Raw genomic sequence first — 12691 nt, 5'->3', positions numbered from 1 at the left:
TTAACAAAAGCATAATTCCCTTGACATCTGATATATTCGTGATACGTGTGGAGGATTAGAGAGGGATTAGTCGTGAGGAGAGAATCATGTCAAAATGTCAATAAACTGAGAGGAGATAGAGCCATATAGATTTTGCTAAGAACTTAGTAATATTGGAAATATAAAAAATCAACACTGAGGATAAATCGAATTACAGCAACATTATATAATATTATATTATATAATGTCTAATATAATACATTGGTGATAGATGTGAATTTGTCAGATATCCTGTCACTCAAATATATCATAGCAAATTTCTATTACTCTTCAGTTCTCAATTCTTTCATAACCGACAGAGAAAGAGAGACAGAAGACAGAGAGAGAGGAACTAAAGCCTTGTAAATTAAAGAAAAATATTCTTTACAGTTTTAAGATCTTTAAATAGAAATAAACCCTAAATTCCAGTATTATGAAGACCTAAAAATGTGCAACATAATTTTTGTCAGGGTTTCACGTTGCTCAACAAATCCATTTTTATGAGTATTTTTAAGAAGGGACTGAAGTAAGGTTATTTTCTATCCGTTTTTTTGTAATTTAGTAGTATAAGCAAAGAATTGCAACAAAGTCCCTTGTAGAGCCATGCCCCGGAAATAAAGCATGACAGGGAAATACACATGGTAGGATAAAAAAAAAAATTAGATTTCACTAAAACGACGCTGAAAAAGAGAGAGAAAAAAAATCAGATAATTTTTGTTTCTCATGAAAAAGATGGATCACTAGAAGTTAATCTATCAGATAAATAAGAACTAAATCAAGAAAATATACTCCCTCCTATAGCGAAAAATCCTAAATTCAACACAAAAATTCAGCCGGCTAAAGAAACCAGTGCTAAACGAAGATCTACTGCTACTACTAAGATCTAGCAGGAATCCATCCAGAATCAAGCCATAAATTCAGAAAGTTCCTGAATACTGAATTCAGGAATCCACATCCACGCTCTGTTGAATGCTTCACGCAATAAAACAACAGAGGAAATTCATAAGAAAACTTCTTAGAAGTTTGAAAGCAATACGACGAGAAGGCATTGTCTTACAATCACAATTATAAAACCGATACTAGGCCGATATTAGATATATAATGCCAATAACTGGCTGGGTCATTTGTGAACCCGTCCTTACACACAGACAAGAAAAAACTAAGCCACTTGAGAAAGCTGTGGGGGATATATAAAAAAATTAACATATTTTTGTTAATATTTTTTCTCTGTCATTAATTTTTTCTCAAGTTTCGCAATAAACTTTCAGTTACTATGGGTCTTGGTTTGGTCTTCACTACGTTGCAGCGAATGCTGCACCTATGATTGATACACGTAGGATGTATAGCTTAGCTTTCAAACAAAATATATTTTTTTTTTATCAATTTGAATTTTCTTGTTCATAAAAGATCAACATGGAATATTCTTTTTCTCTTGAAGTATTCTAAGACGAGTGGTTTTGTAACGAAAAAGAGAAAGAATTGAAAAATGGAAGGAAGAATGATACATTCGCAGTGAAATTTTACTAACATCGAGATTTAGCCCTAGTTTGAGCCAATCAGATTTTTCATAGGATTTCCTGATTGGCTGAAAATTATATGAACAATTCTGATTGGTTCAAATTAGTGCAAGCTCAGTCTCTATATTAATTGAATCTCATTGCAAATGGGCCTTAAAACAAGGCATATTTTTATTTAAAACCTACTATCGCATGCAGTGAACTTAGAGTTTGTCTTCAGTCAAAGTAAGTATAACAACAGAAACACGTCGTCACAAATCAACAAATGAGCTTCTCAATAAACAAATGACACTGTTCCCAATAACTACCTTAGAAGAAGCAGATAAATTCCTTAGACCCTTAATAATTCTAACGATTTTAAATTGGATACTGGTTCCAGAATCATTGATAAAGGTCCTTAAGATTAGACCTAAAGTATGGAGCAAAGCTAACTGTACGGAGCAGAAGGACGGAGCAAAGCTAAACGTAGAAGCAATACTTCTTCCAAAATCAGCAATTAAGAAGAAAATGCATCTGGAGCACTAAACTCACCCTCAGTAACTTTCTCATTACCCACAAAACTTAAAGAGACAGAAGGAAACCAAACAAACTGCAACACGTCAACAAATGAGCTTAACTTCCTTAGAAGGAACAGCATCGTCACTAGAAAACGACGAATTCTTTAAATCCTTAACAATTCTATCAATTTCTATTCTGGATACTACTTCCATAGCCATTCATTCAAGGCCAAGATTTTTATTATCCAAGATTTGATCTCAAGCCCGGTTGTGACAGAGATGAGCTAACTCTAGGAGCAGTACTTCTATTAATATTAGCAAAAAACGCATTTTGAGCATTTAGCTCACACAGCTAACAGTAGCTCAATAGATAAGAATAGCTCACATTTAGCTCACAATAATCACATCTTGAGTATTAAGCACCAGACTTAAAGGTGAAGGAGAAGACAGATAGAAAGGCCTAAGGATGGAATTTATTTACTCCCAAAAGTATTGTCAATATCCTTTCCATATTCAAAAATCGTTAAAGTTCGAGTCGTTGAAGACGAGCAGCTTCGCTGAAGAAGGAGAGGACCAAAAAGCCTGCCAAAGCTTTCTTTCTCCAACTTCTGAGAAGACTAGGGGCCACTGACAGATTTAAAGTAATAGCCCTTTTCGATTAACGAGGAGACACAGTCCTACATCAAGGTCAGCCAACTGTGACCTAAGGAAGATTAACTGTATATCGCAAATCTAAAATAACACGAAATAGAGAGATCAGCCTTTCTGATCATCACATCTTCAAAATCAACTCAAGAATAAACAGGAAAACGATCAAAAATGTCAATCATTAGTACGGAATCCTGGACCAAAGTAATTATAAGCGAAAAAGTAGATAGAATATTACCAGGGTAAGCAGGCATCATCGATGCGTTAATAATTGGCTTTGTATCCTGTGGACTATGCATGCCAGGACTATGAGATCCATTCAAAAATGCAGGATGGGGCTGAAACAAAAAAAAAAAAAAAAATCAATCATACGTTTGTGCTTAAACAAGGGATGGAAGCACATTTTTCAATGGCTATGCCAGACCAACTATATGGCAAGACTAATCAAGCTTTCCATGTTTTTCTACAGTTCTTGACTTTCAAAAATAATTAAAAAATATTTTTACTTTTATAATTTTGAATTTTTAATGGTAAATAATAGTACTTGTATATAACCGGGTATACCAGTTAATGTTGACATTATTGATGTTAGTTTCACTGGGATAGCACAATATTTTTGAGATTTTGAGGGTCATGCAAAGGTTTCAGCCAAATTTTAGCATTTTCTGTTTTTGTTCTTTGCACGTATAGAAGCACGATGAATCACAGACACAACACTAGCGATCCTTACATCAAAAAGTGAAACTACAGCAACGCACTTAGACATACTCTCTTCGTCCAACTATATATCAAATACATCGTGCATTTTTCTCAGACATAACCACGCCCTGTTTTTAATTTTTATTTTTCTGGAAAGTACCAAGGTTAAAAAGTATAAAAAAAATCCATGAAAAAGAAGAAGCAAAAACTAGTTTCCAAGTAATTTTTATTTTATGACTTCAATTATCAAATATAAACAAAATTTTGCAACCAGGCTATAACTTTTGTGTGCAGCATCCTCCTCCTCCTCTCCCCAAGTTCCGTACATAGTAAGGTCTAACATGTCGACAAGAAACTAATATCGACAAGATCAACATAAAATGGTGCACTTAACAACACACAAAACATTCTCATTGTACCTTATTCCTCCAATTTCAACTTTCCCTTTTAAAGTTCAGATAAGTGCCTAAGAACATATAAAAATTGACCAGCCCAGTCACATAATTTTATAGTCACATAATTATTTCAATACGACACATTAATTTTTCAATATTAAACTTAACAAAGTATATATCTTGACTCTAAGAGCCAAACATAAAAGTAAATAAACTTTCAATTAATCGATGAAATCGCTGCTTAAAAGGTAGCGTCAATTCACGAAAATATAGAGAGGGGAGGCGGCGTTGGGTAAAAATCCTTTTTCAAAAACCAGGGGGAGATTAATTTGTTGTTTTGGTACTTGTTAAGAAAGCGGTAAGTGCGCGAGAAATGAGGTATCGCTAATACTAATAAAATAAAATAGGATGAAAATATAATAGTTTAGAAACAAATTTGGCTTATATATTTGCACATTAGGGGGGGGGGGGTAAAGCATAGCATATAATAAATACGTAACCTAATCTAACCTAACCTAGCTACCTTTTAGTCCCCCTAAACCCCAAAAAACTAAAGTCTAAGTATAGTTCCCGGAGTGAGAAACCAATGTTCAATCACTATACATTGGAGACTACCCGGTTATTATCCTATCTGATCTTCAATTCAATTGTCGCGCACTTACCGCTTTCTTGACAAGTACCGTTGTTCTTTCAATGAAAATACCAAAAATTCATTTTTTCAATGAAAATAACAACATTATTTCTTTTTAAATCTAGGGAGGGGCAAATACCCCCTGTCCCCTCTCCATTTGACGTCAATGGGGTCACACCAAAATTTCTTAAAGTAAGTATTAGGGCGGTACTGAGCAGATGAAGACTGGAATAAAAGCTGAAAGACAACCCACTTGTGGAGGGTATAGGTAGCCGGTATGGGTAGTAACTATCGCGCCACAGCAGCTCCAAATCCATTCAACGGTTGCAGCCGACATGGCTGAGAGTCAGTGTAAGGTCGTTGCCTTATCTTATGAAGATAAGCCATTTTTTTTATCTTATTATCTCATTCCTTATCTTCTGAAGCAATTTAATGTTAGGAGAATTCTTGAGTGCTGTTTGGACTAAACAGCACTGTCAATTTTTCCCTTATGTAAAGGACAAACGTTTTTCCACACAAAAGGATTAGGCAACAGATGGGGGATAACCTAAATATAAGCTGAGAAACCCCATAGGACGGGGGTTCTGATAGAGGACTATGGGGGGGGGGGATATAAGGCCCATTCTTTAGCAAAAAGCCCTATCTTTTAGCTTAAAATCCTTATTTTTTGGTGTTTATTTTAGGCAAAATTATTTTTTCATTAAAAACTTTTAAAATAAACAAAGCCCGATTTTTATTCCTTATAGTCCCTCTTTTTTAGCCCAATCTCACATCCATTAAAACTTCTTTTAGTAAAAAAAAATACTTTTTTTCTTTAGTTCGAAACCCTTCAAAGGCCAAAATGGCAACAACATCAGTCGGAATTTGTAATTCATTTTTTTCTGTTCCAGAACAGAACTCTTAATCTATTTTTATTCGAGAAAAATTGCCTTCAATTTTAGTTTAAGAGACTAAATCTGCTTTTGGTTAAAAAAAAATCCTAATAGATTTGAATGGTGTGCAAAACTAGTTTTATTCAAGTACAGGAAACCACTCATAAAACTAATTACAAAGCTTCCAAGTTATCATGAGAAAAAGCCAAGGAATATCGACTCCGAAAATCTAAGTTTATTTAATAATCCTGACAACTTCTTTTTTGACATAAAATGCAAATATACGTTATGTCTCACTTATTCAGTCCATAAACCCATGAGAATTTTTTTTTAGATTTACGTAAAATTTTAAAACAGGATGTGGTATTTGGAAAGGGATTGCAATTGAACGAAGAATAACAAAATAATTGTTATATCTGCGTCAACTGAAGTACTGCCGAACAGAATCGAAGATCACACTTGAAATAAAAAAGGAACACGGATTTAATTACTCCTTAAGCGATTCATTAAGATAAGCACAGAGAGCAAGTGGCACCAATTAGGAAGGCATTTGCCCCTTAGATTTCGGAAACTGCCCTTTTTGGCAATTCTATTGGAGAATGCCCTTCTTAAGGCATTGTCATTGAAAAAATACACCACCACCCCTCCAAATTTCAAAAATATTTGTCCCGTAACATTTTCATAAAGTGGCCATACTATACAGAGCTATCGAAATTGGCATAGAGGGCAAAAGTTTGTTTTGCCCTCACATAAAATGACAAATTCGAATTGTAATTGTATTTTTTTTAGAGAGAAGAAACAAAGTTTTATTAAGAGAAATATTAACAACAAATTCGAAGTTTATAAACTTATATGGGTAGACAGGGCCGTAACCAGGACTTTTTTCGGGGGGTGTTTTAAACAAGAATTTTTTTTCTGGGGGGGGGGGGGGGTACACAAAAAAACCTAAAAAAAAACGCATACGAAATTTTGTTTATATCGATTTTTGTAACGTTTTTAAGAGACATACAAACATTTCGGGGGGGGGGAGGTTCAACCCCCCCCCTCTAGATACGGCCTTGGGTAGACATTACCATTTACGAAACCTAACATGAGCTCTACAACCACTACCAGCCATACTTACCCCCAATCCCTCCCCTCCCAAAAAATAATAATAAAATAAATAAACAAAATAAAAGAAATAAATTAAATCAAAATTAAATAAAATAGTGTTATTTCGAAAATCCAGATACTTATCAATTTTTGGTCCTAACATTACAATCTTTTAACTCACCGACTTTTTTGTCATTTTTTGTTTGCTTGTCACAAAAAAGCTATAAATTTGTAAGCCATTTTTCGAACACTTCCAAATGTTCAATTACTTCCAAATTTTATCAGTATATGCACTTCCGATGACAGCGCAACAGTACAACATCAAAATCCCCCTCCCCTCTTTTATGTTCCCCTTTACAAATTAACCATAATAAACGGGTGATTAAGCACAGTAAAAAGTATAAAACAGACACTAATTTGTCTTACAGAAGGCTAAAGGGTTTAGTTGTCGATAAGACTAAAAAATAGAATATAATACGAAAAAATAATTCGAAACTCGTTTTCGAAATAGACTTAAAAGTAAAAAAAAAATGTTTTAGAGAATATACATAAAAACGTAAGTGAAAACAGGTGACACAAAACAAACTGTACTTTACATTACCTGATCTTTTTAACTCGTTTTCCTCAGCTCAACGACTTTTTTTTATTTGTGAATTTATAAATTAGATTAATTTGATATCTCTGTTATGTAAAGGCCAACCAGTTTTTCGCTTCTCGTCTTCAGTTTTGTTCATAGATTTTCAAGACGAAAATTCTACTACTTAGTCCATCTTGAAAATGGGTTAAAAATTATATAGGACTGTTCCCCTCTCAAAAGGTACCTGTTAAAAGTGATAAATTCATATGATGAATTCAGTAACTAAAATTTAGCTCAATTAGTTTACTTACTTGATTATAAGGTGCCCAATTGATTTCAGCAGGTGCCCAATGATCAGAGGGAATATTCGTAAAACTTGGATCAAACTGCTGGTTCTGCTGTAGACTATTGCTGTATATACTTTCATTATAATTGTCATATCTTCCTACAAGAACATAATGTCACCTATATATTGAAAGTACCAAGTACATCAAAACAAAATCCGCCCCTGGACTGCTGGTAGGGGCGTAACCAGATTGTTTTTTCGGGAGAGGGGGGGGGACTTACGAAATAATTTTTTTCCGGCGGGGAGAGTTACAAAAAGAAACTTAAAAAATGCATAAAAATTTGTTTATATTCATTTTATCGTCTAGACTAGTCAGCAAGTCGTTACAGTCACGTCTAAAGATCGCACCATACGTTTTCACACTTCAAACAAAATACCAAGAAAGCTCTTTTACAGATTTGGTCCGTATGACCCCCAAACGGTTTGAACTGATTATCGAGACATTTCCACCCAAGTAAGGGCCCGCTCACAACGATACTTTAACTAATAACTATATTCAACCAGCGCTAATTCCAGCCAATTAGATTTGTCACAAAAGTTTACAAATACTTCTGATTGGCGCTAAATTGGCGCTAGGTAAATATCTATGTAACAAAATCTCATTGTGAATGGACCTTAAGATTTAAGTGATTGACAATTCATTCCGTTTTCTGATATTGTTGTTTATCTGGGATTCTCTCTATGCATAAACTTGTCCCTTTTTTCCAGAATTTAAACAGCGTTAATATTTTTTTGCGTATCTTTCAGTTATGTTTCTAAACCTATTGTGAATAATTTTTTTTAAGTGTTTTTGAATTTCATTGATGTATCTTATATACTTCTCGATTTTGAGGGAAATAATGAATAAATATATTTTTGGTAGGCTATATGTATATACACACAGCAGAAGCCATAATGCTAGATAGATAATAGACATATAATAGGATTTTATATCTACATCACATGTTATTCATGGTACAGCAATCGAAAACCACAGAGCTATCAAACTGTAGTTTGGTTAACCCATGCTTGAGACAGAGGACCAAGTTCGTGGTTTCGAGAAATTCAGTCGAAATACCGCAGATGAAGATAAAAAGAATAGAAACCGATTGGGATTACCTGGTAAACAGCCTTCGCAGATTGTTAATCACACAAAATATTGGAAATGGGAAAGGAAACATGATTCAGATATCTTGTGACATGTTTATATTTCAAATGCAACATCTAGCAACATCTAGACCATAGTATATAAATAATAGGCAGTATGATCGTTCCCTATCTCACCCATTATAAAAACCTGGACCGAGGTACGAGTGCCCCGGGGAACGTAAAAACATAAGCGCCATTAGATCTTTTCAAGGGTAGACAAGTCAGATTTCTCTGAACGCGAAACTTGGCTTCAACGTTGTAACACTAAATTTTAAAGATACTATTTTTAAATTAATTTATTCCAATACATATATGAAAATCGGTAATTAGTAGTGCAATGTTATTATTAGATGTTTATGGAAATTACAAGTAGGTTTCGAAGTCTCGAGTTGGTTTCAAAGGCATTTTGAGAAAGTTTCTGCCAAAATACGTGTTCCAGGGTTATTGGACCGCTGATGGCAGATCAAATGAGAGGAGCTGTTTGTACGCACTAATTAAAGAGTATGTGGGAGGAGCTCTTTGTTCGCACCAAGAATAAAGAGCCAGAAATCATCTGCGGTGAACTTACTGCTAATTATCTTTATACAGTGATCTAGACTATGGATATTTCCATTTTTCTAGCAAACTATAATTTTGGTATTTTTTCCCGAAAAATGCATTTTTCCAAAACCTAAGAAGTGGAAATTTTCTTCGATTTTTTTTTTCAACGAAAATGGCCCCAAAAAACGTCAAAAAGTTTGATGAGAATATCAAAAAGATTTTTTTCAAAATTTAGGGGGACCTAGAGGGTGTAGTCTCCACTTCGACAGAAATTTAGATAAGACAACATAGGATTCCATTATGTTGTTAGTTATAATTAACAACATCAAGATATTCACAGTAGAAAAAGAAAAAAAAACTGTTGTTGCAACACAGGACTCTCAAATCAAGCAGGGCACAAACATGGCAAAATCCAGAATTTTTGTTCAGGGGGGAGGGGAATGATACACAAAAAGATTAGCGATTATAAAGGTTTCTGTGTGTAAAACCTGTTTACGTTTATTTATGTTACTTTTGTACGAGTAGGACAATAATTTCAGGATGGGGGGGGGACAAATCGGGTACCCTCCCTGGACACGGTTCTAGTTAGCATTGACAAACTTTAAATCCAAAGGAGAATTAATGAGAAAATAAATAATGAGTTATATTTGTTATCAAACACTTCATGGTAACAAACTATAGGTCAGGAGAAACCCGTCTCAATAGCAACCAAAACTCAAAGGATTTTCAAAGGAATCGTGAAAGACGTAAGGAATCGTCTTATTATGCTGATTCCATATATATAAGTTTTTTTTAAACTTTAGTCTTACCTATCAAAGGTTACGAGTCTGAGAAAATTTACCTAACTTTCGAAAAAAGGGGGAACATCCCCTAAAAGTCATAGAATGTTAATGAAAATCACACCATCAGATTCAGTGTATCAAATAACCTTATTGTAGATGTTTCAAGCTCTTATCTGCAAAAATGTGGAATTTTGTATTTTTTGCCAGAAGAAAGTTATTTGTTATGCTTTTGTTTGTTTTTTTTACAGGGGTTACCGTATCGACCCAGCGGTTCTAGAATATGGAGAGAAGGCTCATTAGAACGGAACTGAAAACTTCTAGTGCCATTTTTATGTGACCAAAAAGATTGGAGGGCAACTAGACCCCTCCCACACCCCTTTTCCTCAAATTTGCCCGATAAAAAATTTTGAGATAGCCGTTTTCTTCAACATAGTTGAAAAGCCGACTAGCTATGCCTTTGGAGATAACACAAACCCCACAGCCCCTGGGGAAAGGTCTTTAAGTTATAAAATTTGCCCATTATTTCCGTACAGTATTTGTTATCGGGAAGTATTCATACATTTCATACACATCAATAAAAATTGATGTGGGGAAGGGGTAAATTTTCCACCGGTAGAATTTTCCATGGGAGGGAAGTTTCCAGGGCGTGACTTTTTCAGGGAAATTTGCTGGATTTTTCTTATATCGCTCTGCGGAGCTTTCTGGGGGTCAGGCAGTATGCTTCATCATTGATAGTGGTTCCTCTGCTGCATGAAGTCGAAAAAAAAAAAAAAAAAAAAAAAAAAAAAAAAAAAAAAAAAACACCATGCCTATTCCTAAGCACCAACGCCACGATTTTGCGCTGGGAGAGAGGAGGTTTGGCCTTCAAATTTTCAGGGGAGTGTGTTTCTATTCCATGTTATGTTGCCTCGATTTGGGTTGCCACCTCAGTGGCAACCGTTAAGAAGATAACAACGACATAGTAGTGAACTCTTGGTTACTGGAGCCGGCGGCAAGTCCTCATGAAGACCACTTTAAAATTAGTTGAGAGGAATGACAGGTACGAACATATAACTCTATTTTGAGGGGAATTCAAAAAGACTATTTTTTGGGATTCATTTTTTGGGTTTGAGGGGTTCGAAAGATAGTTTTTGGGTTCGAAAGACATTTTGTGGGGGATTCAAGGGGGATTAGTGTCAAAAATAAGCGAATTTATTATAATAAGCAATATAAAAATCATGGACATGTTATTCAGTCAATAAAACTCATTGACTTGCAAGCGTCTTCTGTTCTTCAACATATACTGGCTTACTTTCTTCGAACCTATTAACTGCTGTTAAAGGCCTTAAAAAGCACACGTGAAGATTAGTTATTAGCTTTTTGCGTGCAAGAAAAGAAGGGGAAAAAATAGGTAGTAACTACCAAAACTAAACTTGTCAAAATTTTAGTGTTTTACGGTTTCAATTAGTGGTTTTGCCATGGGCTCTTCCTGTACGCCTTTGGCTCTGGTCAGCTTTCGTGGATTACATAGAAAACCGCAAGTTCTCCATTGCTACCGGACCAAGAGCACTAAAACATCCTAAAGGCGTGTTTGTAGATCAAATACGATTTTAAAAACATTTTTTCGAATTTTAAGGTCAGCTATCACAGGATAACAAAGCGTCTGACGTCCCCCCCCCTCCTAAATTTTGATAAACACGTTTTTGGGATATTTTCATTGAATAATGCCTATTTCCAGCATTTTCATTGAAAAAAAAATATCGAAAAAAAAATGACCCCCACCCCTTTAACTGAAAAAGAAATTGCCTTCCCTCCTTTAGATTTGTGATTGTGAATTGACGCCACTGAGACCATTTGAGAGATACTATGTGTTTAGCGACTCTAAGTTCGATTAAAATGCTACAGCCTAGGCAAAATAGCTTGCTAACTCACTGCTGTAAATTGACAAGCAGTGAAGTTTTATTTATCTGAACATAAAATTTTCAATTTTACTAGAATAGACCTTTAGAGAAAAAAAAACTAAAGTTCTTTGTTTTTAAATCTTTACGTCCTTTTCGCATGGTTAAAAGAGATCAAAAATACAATTGTAAGGGAGGACAACGAATTAAAAAAAATTGATTGGCTGGCTAGAAAACAACTATGGCAGGTTTTTAAGTGGAAAGAACGGGGCAAATATCCTTCGAGCCGTTGATAGCGGTCAATACTTCCCCCACGTTCAATATAGCTTATTGTAATTATTCACAATTATTTACTGAATTAGTGCAATTATAGTACTTTGCTGTTTGGACGGCAAAGTTAATTTTACGCGAGTAATTTGAAAATTGGAAGAAATAAAGAGGGGGCATTTGAATAGATTGAGATGGAGGAGGAACATGCGTATTTGTGTTGGCCTTAGGCGGCTTGGTGCTGCAGTGAGTTGTTAGTAGTAGTAGTAGTACTTGAAGTCTAGTGGCCTAACTCTCCCTCTCTATACGCCTATGTCGCTCCTAGTGTAATAAGCTTGTTGGACCAATTACAATAAGCTTATTGGACGAGGGCTTCATCTGATTTGAGCGAGGATTGTCGCCAAACTTTTGCACAATGTACAAACGTCAGTGTTGGGTCACAGATAGATGGCGACAGTTAAAAGTTAATTGCCTCAGAAACTAGTTCAAGTGTGATTCGAGGAACCGGTGACCCACCATCTGGTGCACATCTCGGAACGCCACGTGTACCATATTGTTCCGTCACACTTGGCACAGTTCTGTATTTAAACTTAGGTTTTATTTAAGTACACAGATTTTAAATTAGACCTAAACCTAAAAAAATAATGTAAAAATAATCACATTTTGTACAGTAAAAATAGTCACAAATAGTCTGTCAAAAATAGTCAAAATTCTGGAATAAAATACTGCGTGACAGGGTTTCCACTTGCAACTTATTCTTGTCAAAATGACGTTTTAGAAACACAGAATATTATTTTTCAGCTCA

The 12691-nt window shown here is 35.0% G+C and overlaps 1 protein-coding gene across 1 annotated transcript in view; it reads right to left on the bottom strand.

The window, feature by feature from the left end:
- pnt (ETS transcription factor pointed) overlaps window positions 1-12691 on the bottom strand; it is a 152300-nt gene that overhangs the window by 12590 nt on the left and 127019 nt on the right. The window contains exons 6-7 of the mRNA XM_089092561.1: window positions 7258-7391; window positions 2919-3018 (exon numbers count right to left, since the gene is read on the bottom strand). Of these exons, the coding sequence (XP_088948687.1) occupies window positions 2919-3018; window positions 7258-7391 (234 nt within the window). The remainder of the gene's footprint in view (window positions 1-2918; window positions 3019-7257; window positions 7392-12691) is intronic.

Source organism: Artemia sp. Qi Xiang Cuo, chromosome 7 (genome assembly GCF_049724085.1).
Source record: "Artemia sp. Qi Xiang Cuo chromosome 7, ASM4972408v1, whole genome shotgun sequence".
Taxonomy (NCBI): Eukaryota; Metazoa; Arthropoda; class Branchiopoda; order Anostraca; family Artemiidae; genus Artemia; species Artemia sp. Qi Xiang Cuo.
Note: the sequence above shows the minus strand (reverse complement) of the source record. Positions and strands in the feature narration are given on the sequence as shown.